At 46.4% G+C, this 11,820-nt stretch overlaps 3 protein-coding genes across 3 annotated transcripts; 2 read left to right on the forward strand and 1 right to left on the reverse strand.

The window, feature by feature from the left end:
• Positions 1–6,004: 6,004 nt before the first annotated feature.
• Positions 6,005–6,466, reverse strand: PHALS_09705 (uncharacterized protein; the record flags this gene model as incomplete). The annotated part of the gene is made up of 2 exons (XM_024725009.1): positions 6,005–6,279; positions 6,352–6,466. The coding sequence occupies 2 exons, from the start codon at positions 6,464–6,466 to the stop codon at positions 6,005–6,007; spliced, it is 390 nt and encodes a 129-aa protein (XP_024575829.1).
• Positions 6,467–10,664: 4,198 nt separating this feature from the next.
• On the forward strand, positions 10,665–11,213 carry PHALS_09706 (uncharacterized protein; the record flags this gene model as incomplete). The annotated part of the gene is made up of 1 exon (XM_024725010.1): positions 10,665–11,213. The coding sequence occupies one exon, from the start codon at positions 10,665–10,667 to the stop codon at positions 11,211–11,213; it is 549 nt and encodes a 182-aa protein (XP_024575830.1).
• A 108-nt stretch (positions 11,214–11,321) lies between these two features.
• PHALS_09707 (uncharacterized protein) lies at positions 11,322–11,690 on the forward strand (the record flags this gene model as incomplete). Its single annotated transcript, XM_024725011.1, has 1 exon — positions 11,322–11,690. One exon carries the CDS (start codon positions 11,322–11,324, stop codon positions 11,688–11,690), a length of 369 nt encoding a protein of 122 aa, XP_024575831.1.
• Positions 11,691–11,820: the final 130 nt, after the last annotated feature.

An 11,820-nucleotide genomic window follows, 5' to 3' on the forward strand; every position in this document is an offset into this window, starting at 1 on the left:
ATGAGCATCTTATCGAGGTCGCCTAACGCTGTGCGGAAAACCTCGAGAGCCTGGAGCACTTTGTGCACCGACTGCCTCGCGTTGAGGACTATTGTGCTCTGTCATAGCGGCTTCTAGCCGTCGAGCAAGCAAATACGTCACTCCGTGCGACGGAGAAGCACCTTGCGCCGTCGGATACGGAATTTGTTGCACTCTGCGCTCAGAACCAGCTGCTGGTGCAGCTTTTGGTTGGTCGAGCGCCTGCGGCCGCCGCCCCGGCGCTGACGCTTCTGCGCTCACATTTTGCGCCGGATCCCGATACGATTTAAGCAAGCCCGAAAAAACACCGAGTGGGTGCGCATTCTTCTCGGAAGGTTCAGCTTATACGTAAGGCCTCGCTTGGCAACCGCTTTAGAAGGTCCACCAAAGCATGGACGGAGCTTGTCTTATAGACAGCAGAGACTGTATGTACAGGACCTATTAATAAAATCTACGTTCCAACCTTAATGTTTTAAAAATTTCTTCTCCCTTTTTCGACTGCATATTCCTTCTGCATGTCGTGGCTTTCCTTTTTCAGCCATCGCATGGCGAACGTGTCTTAAGACACTCAGTCTGGTAGACAGGAAGTCATCGACTTCTTTACGCACAGTGAGGGGGCTGACATCAGCTAATCGCTCGGCTATTCCTCCCCCACCATGCCCTGAGCTATGGTATAGCGGCGTCAGCGGGACGCGAAGATTAACAAATCCGTTCACGTAGAACGGCATGTAGCCGGACTGCACTGTTCAGAGCATGGCCTTCTAGCGCGTCGGCGTCTCAGCGCCGACGCTGCGAAGAACGTCTTCAAAGACGCGATTCACGCGCTCAGTCTGATCATCGGTCTGCAGATGGTCCGCTGTTGACATAGTCAACTTGGTGTTCCGCACCCTGAAGATTGTAAGCTTTCCAGTGAAGCGCGGGTCTCTATCAAAGACAATTGGCGCCGGGAGTCCATGTTGTCGAAAGACACGATCCGCAAACAGCGTCGCTGAACGCACACCGTGGATGGTGTTCGGCACTGCCGCAAGATGAGCCAGACAGTCCACAAAGACCACCACACCCGTGTTACCTGCCGAGTCCATCGGCAGGCCAAACACAAAGTCCCTACTCATGGACATCCAACGCCCGGAGGGTACCAGTAAACCGGTCAGCGCCGCCGCCCCGTTCGGAGAGGTTTCACCCTTTGACACGAATCACACGTGCGCACATATGTGCTTGTCCATTTGTACAGCTTGAGCCACCAACTCACCGAGCTGTACGTCTTCTCACGACCAAGATGACCACTAAGTGGGGCCTCATAAAGGATACGGTATTTCAAATCTTCATCGCGAGGAACCACAATTTGTGGCGTATCCGTCAAATCGGTACTTAAATACAGCAATCCGTTACTAAACGAATATTGGTGTAACCGTGCGCGCGAACGCGCCGACATTTTTGTCCGAATTTTCCGACTATTTGCCTCCGAGAGTCTGTAGCAGCGCTACACACATACTATCACCAGCGTATGCGGCGTGGTATAATTTGTCACTGACGATGTCACCGTCATGATATGAGCAAGTTCATAATTCGGTCTACGAGACAACGCATCAGTCAAAGCATTCTGCTTTCCTAGAGTATTCTTCACCTTGAAGTTATATTCTGCATAGAATGAGAGCCACCCGGCCATCCTCATCGAGAGGTAAGGCGTCTGAGTCGCAGTGCGTAATGACTCATGACCTATGTAGATAAAAAACGGCTCCGAGCCAAGCAGGTGCACCCTAAACTTGACAAGAGCATACTTCATCGCAAGTGATTCCTTGTCGTGGACTGGGTAGTTCCTCTTCACAGCCTTAAGCTGGCGAGAGTCGAACGCGATCACCCGATCTCGCCCCTCGACGTCTGCTTGCACCTGTGCACAGCCGATGGCAAAGTCCCAAGAGTCACAGACGACACTAAAAGGACGATCGGGGTCTGTCAACGCCGGTATTGTTGCATAAAGAAGGCTGTCTTTGACCTTTAAAAAGCCTCCCGACTCTCGATGTCCTAACGCCATTCCGTATCCTTCTTAAGGGGATTCCGCAATGGCCGTGTCATTTCCGCATAATTTGCGCTATGTTTGTGCAAGTAGCCGGCGAGGCCAAGTCACTTGCGCAAGTCCTTTTGGTTTTTCGGAATCGGCTATTCCACAATGTCCTTGACCTTGGCAGTCATTATCCGCGTGAAGCTACGCTTCCCAATGAAACGTTCTAAGAAGGGAATTCTTGCGCGCCGAACATGCGGTTATCAGCGTATTCGTGAGCATGCACTCGAGCTCCGCTTTTCACTAAACGATATATTTCTCTTCATCCGCCCTGTATGTCTGTGTATACGCCTGACGGGGCCTATACAACTGCGCACAAGACGATTAAATGTTGCAGGTACATTTGACCGACCTTGGGACATCACGAGCCACTCCGGAAGCATGCTGCTCAATGTACTCCCCGCTGTCAGCGAAATAGCACTCTTTTTATTGAGTAATTGGTAATAAGTTTTCGACCAAATCGAGTGCGCTGTTCTTTCAACCATATTGTTCTAGAGAACATCCTTCCTAGGAATCGGCATCCATGCAGGAAAGTTGGCAGCGTTTAGCTTTTTGTAAGCATGAACAATACGCCACTCGACGTTCGGCTTCCAGACACAAAACGTTTGTGTCGAATGGGGAGACTTGCTCTCACACACCATTATTGCGCTGTGCTTCGCACGGAAAAAGGCGTCAATGACGCGACACTGCGCTTTGGGCAGGGGCCATTGGCGTGCTACATAGTATTTGGTTCCCGGAATCAGGTCGATCTCATGACGCACACCTCGGTCCATAGGTAGTATCAACGGCGGGTCTTTGAATGCGACGACTTGAACTTCCTTTACCAAAAAATAGCACGGATCCGAGGAACTCCTTAGGATCGAAGATACAAATAGTGCGCTCAGCACAATTTCGATGTCCTTCTGGACAGCTTCATCCGAAAGCGACGACGAGTAAATCTCCTTGTTTGGTCGCTTTATTACCAAATTGGCTGAACCACCTGCCTTCAAGGCACCGCCAAAATCTTCGAAGGACAGCTCAAGAAGAGCATCACCGCGGGAATAGCCTCGAGGGTCACGTCGCCCGTTGTGCCGTTGACAAGGGTATGTATCTGTGCACTATCGTCTACGGAAGACACACCCTGAGTCAGGGTCGACGCTTCGCGTCTTGCAGATATCATACGGCTTCGCCGCCTCCTCTCTATTGAAGTTTGACGTTCATTTATACCAGTGGGAATACGCACTCGGCGTCGTCCAGTGTCTACACTTCCTGCTCGATCGGAGCCTTGATGTTATTAACAACATACGATATAGAGCTGCTATTTCCGAAGTCTTTATCAAGTGGTTGACGTGCCACTCCACAGGCATCGGAAGAGCCTTGCCCAGGATGCTTCGGACCTTGTCCGGCTAAGCCACTCTTGGCATGCAACAACTGCTTTGAAACGTAAGCAGTGCTAAGTGGATTACGTGCCATTCCACGCGCATCACCAGGGCCTCGCCCACGATGTCTCAGACCTCATCCGACCAATCCACTCGTGGCATGTTGAGCTGCGCTCGGTGGGTTACGTGCCAGTCCACTTTCAGCCCGCGAGTCATACTCGGGACTCTTGTCCAATACACCTTCGGTGTTTGACCACTCGGATACGCCAATATCCAGCAATTGACCGTGTCGGTCTAGTGCCCGCGCCAAGAAAGGTTTTGCTTCCTGGCATGGGCTGGTTCATGACTTACCAAAGCTCCACCAGGAGACGTGCGCGTTGCGCCCCCAAAATCTTCGACCTCATATCGATCCATCGCTCATGGTGTTCAAACCATGTCATACCAAGGGTAAGGTCATCCCTTGCATCCAAGTCTAAGCAAGCAGCGTTCCTCGCCACCAAAGCCAAGTGACTTGACACCGAGGTCCACAGGGACCCTCGGCACAGTGACACCCCCCCTTCGCTAAGCAAAAAGTGACTGTGTCACTCAACTGCGCTTTCAGTACCTCAGCATACAGCTGACTTCCTTCGATCGTGGAGTGTCGAGTAACATTGCTCAACGCCCCAGAGTTGATTAGGATCTTCCATGGCTTCTCAAAGCCCTACACGGTCGCTCCAACGACCGGATGCCCAGCTTGCATACACATACCGTGTTCAATCACTTAAACCCTTCGGGATGGGCTCTGCTGCCCTCAACCTCTTTGAGGCTGAGGCTGTGGGCACCCCAGTAGGGCGTTCACAAACCAGACTGGTGAGAAGTGGGGCGTCGGTTCGACGAGCCTTTACACGTCTTGCGAAGACGACAATTAGTCCGAAGGTGACGGGATTAGCTATCGACAAAACATCGTCGGGTGTTTAAACGCTGCTCGGCAGCTCGGAGCTCTTACTCCTCTTTCTCAGCATAGCTGAGATCCATTGGCCCTATTCCGCTCGACGAGCTCTGAGGGTGTGCATTTTAACCAATTCGTGTCGACTTAAAGTTGAACTCAGCAGTCAATGCCACGTTCACCGCTCTTTCGAAAGAAGACGGATGCACACGAAAAACTTCAATTCTGGCCACGCAAGTGCGTAGGCCCTCCATAAAGACGGTCGCTGCGACCGACACGGGGAAGATCGGCCGCCATCCCGGCAATGAGAGTTCTCAACACTTGGACAAAGTCCACCAACTCCTTCTTGACCTGTCGAGCGGCACAGGAACGCGATCGCACGCGATATGCCTGGTTAGGCGGCGAGAACACTCGCAAAAGCTGACACTTCTGCTCCTTTCAGGAGGGAAACGCAGCTTTACCAAAGCACCGCACGTTAATGCCCATTCTCGCGCTCGGCCCCCGAGCGTAGAGAAAGCTAGCACCCGCTCTGTTGCTCGGTCTGGAGCATGACGGATGCCATAGCCATCTCAACATCTCTTACCTAGAGCAGAAGATTTTCTCCATCCTTACCCTCGACGGTCTTAACGCTCACCATGAGCGGCTTGGGTCGGGAAGAATAATCTGTCAGCGTCGACGGCGTCCATGACGCCACCGTCAACGCTGACAGCAGCTGCTGTAGGTGCTCTAACCAAAACGCCTCTAGGCGCTCTCTAATCGCCGTGGGATCTTGCGAAACAAGATGTTCCACTTCCTCAGGGCAAGGCAAAGACATCAGCTTTTGAAGCCCGCTGGGGCAAAAAGGAGAGCTGCTTCATCCTCACAGAGGTCCAGTCGTAACGACTCAGTAACAGATTGACTGCAAAAGCTACCAAGTGCTGTAAGCAAAGGTCGGTGGCCTTTGTTCTATAATTAGACCAGTACGAATGTAGCGGATCGCAATTCGCTACATCCAAGAGTACTTTAAACCTTAGCCAAGGTGAGGACGCTCTTCCGTCAAAAATTGACACTGTATTTTATTGTTTAGTTGCGGCAGAGCCGCCAATATCTGAAACTTTAGATTTCCTTATTAATATAGTCATACTTAATCAATAAAGTAAATCCTGATTGATATGCATTACTACTCGCAAACCTGCCACGTAGTGGCTTCTTGTTACCGTGTAGCCACACAGGTCTGTGAACACCAACTTGTGTAACGCGCACCTACGTACGGTCGCTCCATCTTGTGTGATCCGCCCTTCCATATAAAAGTACGTGTAACCCCCGTTACAAACAACCTATATTTTTGATATAGGCGGCATTGCCGCAAATAAACAAGAAAAAATACAGTTTATATTTGAGCGGAAGATGTTCTCTGCCTTAAGTTAAGGTTGTGGTTACTCTTGGGGTAAGCGAATTGTGATTCGACACACTTGTACTGGTTTTAAGTATAGAACGAAGGTCACTGGCATTAGCTTAGCTTTCTCTAAGCGATAGAGCTACGGCAGCCCCGCTGCATTTTGATGGAGGCACTGTGTCATCAATCTCATTAAATGAAGAATGTACAGTGAAACTGACAACTAACAGCTGATGCAGGTGGCGAATAGGTGTTTGAAACTTTGATATTTATACTCTTTCAGACTCGTCACGCAGTCTACAGGTTAACTTAGGACGCAAGAATACGACGTGAACAGGATCTCCAAACGCGAAATTCTTCCTTAATTCGTTATACGTTAATTCTTTCAAATACCCTTCAAACAGCTTCAATGCAGTATTTGTATCATCTCTCGTTCGGCCGTCATGTTCGGACACCAGCATTTGAAAGCAAATGCTCATCTTCCTGATGTCAATACAAAACCACGATTGCGGCAGCTCGGTGGTGATCCAATAAACATCAAAATCTTAGCAAAAGATAAAATAAAAATCACTCTATCGATATTAATGATGCTGATGGAGTTGACAACTCCAATGACTTGGAGCAGCTCCGAGTGAAGCCAACATGGAACATCTCTTATCATTCTCCTTGAATACGATCTCAAATGGTGCTGGGAGCAGCACTGGATGCGGCCCCCAAGGGTTTCTAGCCATACAGAATGCATATTTTCCAACACTAGCTACTCTGAATTCAGATCGATCATTTCATGTCGCCTTTGACGCTTCAACCTTCGCCATAGAATGTGTTTTACTTCAAGCAGATGCAGATAGTTCTGAGCAATCTATTGCTCTGAGTATTGAGAGTTTGAAGCGATAGAAAAGAAGCTGATAGCAATGAAGTATGCTCTGATCTGTAAAGGGTGCATTTTCTTGGCTTTGAGACTTTTGTGATTGATACAGATCATACACAGTTATGCACAGCGACGTCGTCGCCACGTCTTTAACATAAATTTTTCCGATTATTGTCTTTCTTTGCCAGATATACGGTTAAAACTGGCTGTGGTGTCAGGTGCGCTTCCGCGTCGTTGTGGCTATAAATTATCTAATGTCACAATTGTGGCCATGCGAATTGATGAGTTTGTACGCGAAGCATACGGGGAGATGTAACACGTGTGGCATTACTGATAGTGAAGCGTTTATGAACTTAAACACTGCTTTATCATGACGCCCAAACGCACGTTTGCACCGTTACATGTAGTATTCCATTGTTGCCGTGTTACAGGATTGATCCACCTGACAGACAACGTGTAGTGTGAACTCATGATGAGAACCTCAGTACAAAATACTTGACGAGGCACCTGATCTCCTTTTGGGTGAACTCCCAATTGAGAAACAATATACTGTTCTGTAAGCGCAAGGTAACGGTGGCTCAACATGAATATGGGGACAAGAATATATATGCGCACGTTCAACATTTAAGTCAATCAATTTTGATGCACGCGTCGGTGAGTTTGGCTATCCTGACGGTATGGGGAATGTCTTACTAAATCATTAATGCGGATTTATTTATGGCCTTTTAGAAAAATTCCAGTCCTTTTGTGGCCTTCGCTGACCGTCTGAGCAAGATGGGTTATCTAGGTGCTGACAGCGATTTATGAATCGGTAAGAATAAAGCAGCATGGCTGCGATAAATTGAGTTGCTGACATGGCTTGTCGGCCGCTCTCATATCGGATAGAGGTACGCATTTAGACATAGTTTCAGCAAACACTATCCACGATGCTGATAAAATCCTGTAAGGAAAAGACACGTGGGCCGTTAGCCTAACGCAAAGCAATCCAGAGACTATAACTATCGGATATAATGAAGCAAATTTACCGATTACCTGCTCAACTAAAATCTAATCTAGTCTGCTTCACTATTGAAAGAACAGAGCCGCCTAGACAACAGACGCATCTGTTCCGCCCATGTGTAATACGTACAAACCCATATGTATGCGATTGTTCGCGCGGACTGTTTGAATGCACTCTTCTCCTGTTCAAGGCGCACGTCAACTCTGCTGCACCGGATGTCTTTCTACCCTGATGTCTTGCAGAGCTTAGGCGTTTTCTGATCGACAGCATTCAATTCTATAAATTCGCACGGTAGCTCACCTACGTTTCGCAGCCTTACCTACATTCGTGCAAAAGTACTATTAGCCTCTGAAACCACTATGAGCTTCATTCTACTTGTACTTGCCTTTTTCTCCATCTCCAGACTATACGTCATACTTTTTTATTCCATCTCCACTTGCTAGACATATAGTGACATAGTCTTTCATTAAAGTATTGCTAATACTGGTCATCTCAAATGTGACTGCCCTTTATTATGTGCACAGATAAAAATCTTAAGTCTTACTTGGGGTCTGGATGTCAGAAAATGAGTTGCAATTTTTTCGCTAAGTACTTAGCGCCTACCTAAACGAATCTGCCTTGCGAAATTAAAAATGTGGGCAGCGTTTTGGGACCTAATATGAATTTATGTTTTAAATATTATGAAAGCTATTTCCTGGTCTTGCATCAATCAGTAACTATCATTGAAAAAGTGACAGATTGCTGTATTCACGATTCTGAAGGATTTAAAAGTGTACGTTTCGAATACTGAATAAAAAACGTCTGAGTTCATTTAGAATCGAGGACATCTGCGTTTTATCTGCATGTATTACGTCGATACAACAGTTTTATCATGCACTGCACAGAAAAAGACTCGACTGAAAGAGTCCGCATCTGCAAGTGCCCGATATTAGGCTTGTACGCTTTACGAAGAAGCGGAGCTGGAAGCCGCTAAAACTATACTCTCTCAAGAGTGCTACATATTTGAGATTGAATATATCTAGACTCATATTAAGTGTATGCGATTCACAATATTTCGTTATCTTCATTTCACGACGTGCGGCCAACAATCCACGTCCACCACATTCAACCAGGACAACCTTTTACCAAGGCCAATCGTCGTCATAGATACAAATAAATCGGTGCTGATAACCTTTAATTGCATAATAGCTCACAGTGCATTTTGTATAATTTGTGCATATTGCACATTTGCCCGATTGTACCAAAGTGTAACATGCGTAAATACATTGGTGCAATACCTGCCCCGCTACTTCGTCTTTCAGCAAGATGAGAACCACACTGACTCCTACTCTTTCAATTAGTTTTGACGACACTGCAACTGCGCTTGGAGTTCACACTTTGCACCTTACCGTGCCTGCTCCTCAGAGCAGTCATACACCAGAAAAATTATTCTGTGCAGCTCAGCAGGTCTCCAAAAAAAGGCGTGATTCTCGCGACCTGCTATTCAAGATTGATACTCGGTGAGGAGGCTGAGGTGCCCTCCGATGCAGGTGGTCGCAGCAACAGTTCGAGTCCTGACTCAAATCCGTCTATTTTATATGGTGACATGCGATCAAGCCGCCCACAAAGAAGAATGAAGCTTTTCTGCCTGAGGAGGAACCCTTTTACACCTATGCGTGCGACCTATCGCTCACATCGAAAGCTAGGAAATCTGCTCCACGAATGCTCTCTAACCATTCGGGTTATATCAAAGCTTGCAATTATAGTAGTAGCAATCGAGATATCCAATACCCTTCTTATGAGATGTAAGTTGGAAACAAAAAAAGCGATAGTGCTAAAGAGTACCGCAATCAGTTAATCGCCGGAAAAGAAAAGCGCCCCTACTCACCCATTCAAGGCTTTACAAGTTCGCCTTAGTGAAGCTAGATTTTGAATAAAAATCTAACGGATGTGCTCGTCTATATAAGTGCTACCGACCAAATTCAACACGGTCGTTTCTCATTCAGTGCGAGTGGAAGATCCTGGATATGCGTTGCTGCTTACATCCATCTGGCTCCTAAGGGCGGGATCAGGACGTAGCATAAGTAAGCCTGCGAGGAACACAAGATGTGCTCGCTTTCCGTTCGGGACGCCAGATATTTCAGTCAACTTTTTTTAGCTACGATCATGAGCGTTCGATGTAACATAATCACCACTCTGTCTTATGAGCCGCAGGCACTACGTGTATAGATAGCAAGTCTACATAATCATGTGTGTTGCATTTGCTTTTAATCATGGCGTTGCGCATCCGACATATGACGCTCAATCTCATTTCGATAAGATCTGTGATTTCCGATAGCCGTGCTGAAATCAAGACTGACAGCCCCCCACAAAGATTGGAGCCACTTTCAAGTGGTGTCAAAAGAACTCAAGGGAAGCCAAACCGTTTATAAAAAGGGGGCAAAACATGTACAGGTATGCACTCTGCCATTCAACCCAAAGTCAGTAAGTGGGAACAAGTCGCTCTAGCACCGCAGTCTCTTCGCGCACTTTGGTACTTTTGAATACTCACAACTACACTAAAATGATTGGAATTTTTGTGCATCTGTACATCATATACTTTATACAGTTATACAAATGTGTAAGGTGTACACAATAGCACAGCACTCAGACAAAGATTTTTTTTTCATGCAAAGGCTACCAATTTATAGAAGCAAATGCTGTGATGAACCGAAATTTGCACTTCCTAGAAGCGTATATGCATAAGGCATGACATCTCAATATTGGACAGGTATCAAGTAATTGTACCTGCATGCGATAGTGTAGATGGTAGCAATGTTTTTTTGAAACTTGCAAATTGGTTTGATTTTTAAAACGAATTTTCTTTTTATTTGAATTTCTGGGTACTTTCTTACTCCTTTATTTATTTCTATTAAATGTTTTTAAAAACAAGCCAAAAAGTTGGGGTACAATGAAATCGTTTCTATGTAGCTACTAGTTACTTGTACCTCGAGCTCGAAGATTGTTACATTCCGGCATTTGGCAATTTCTTCTTTAACGGCTAAGTGATCCAGAAAGTGTCTACTCGTTCTTCTTCCTTTCAATGGTTAAATTCTGCGATGAATGGACATTCAGTGTGGATGCGAATCGACTTTATGACTTTGTCAATGATTCGAGTGCTAGATCTACCGACTTCGCTGCTAACGAGAGAGGGACCAATACATCTCTGGATGGCTATGGTAGAGAATACACAAACTCAAGTGTCGACATTTTCAACGAAGAAAGGGTTCACCTTCAACTACCGGATAGAACCCTTGCGTATATCATTTTCATGGGTTTACAAGACAGCATTCAGAGGTCTGAAGGTGTACGGCAAAGCAATCATGACTACATTCTTGAAGCTATTGGCGAACTTCACAAAAATCATGGCGATGGAGGTCTACTAGAAATATTTCTTGCCTTACGAAACAACGAAGATCAGAAATTGGCCGAATACGCAGATCAGTATGTTGGGAGAATGCTCGATGAATTGCCTATCACCGAACATGGCAAGGTGACCCAGTTCCCAGGTCTTTTCACGATAGTGGATGGAATAGAAACTTTTCATCCTGATCTATCTCAGGCGTGGCTCGAGCACTTGAGTAGAAAGTAGAAAACTTTTGAGCGAAGAAACATCGAAGCGAGGCGATTCCTCTATCGTGCTTATCACGGCCTTTCACATTATATTCCGGACCACATCTTACTAAACGTGATTAGAGAAATGACATTGAATGAATTTGGAGACGATATGACGCAAGTTTTAGCTCTGAAGAGCTATCTTCGGAGTAATGAACTACTTGGAATTACTTTCGAAGGCTCTAAAGAAGCTATGAAACCGGGGAAAGGCGGCATGAGAGAGCTTGATTGGCTCGAAGATATCCAAGTCATCGGAGAGAAAGATAACATAAACTATCTCTCGCTTTTGAATTACTGGAGAAACACTATGAATCGTTCGCTTGAGGCTTGCAATAAGTTTGTTTACGATATTTCCGATTTACCTGGATTGGAAACACTTTCGAAGCAAATGAAGGTGCTTATCCTTAAGGAACTAAGCCAAATGCAGCTGAGAAAAGATTCCACGATAAATTAGGTAAAGTTTGGTGAGATTCTTTCGGACAAAAGTGTGATTTGTCAGCCTATTCAGGCAAATTGGGAACTCACCATCTGTGACGTGGTCGCCAACTGCTTGCCGTAAAGCAGATGACGATCACGCCAAATTT

Source organism: Plasmopara halstedii, assembly GCF_900000015.1.
Source record: "Plasmopara halstedii genome assembly, contig: Scaffold_430, whole genome shotgun sequence".
Taxonomy (NCBI): domain Eukaryota; phylum Oomycota; class Peronosporomycetes; order Peronosporales; family Peronosporaceae; genus Plasmopara; species Plasmopara halstedii.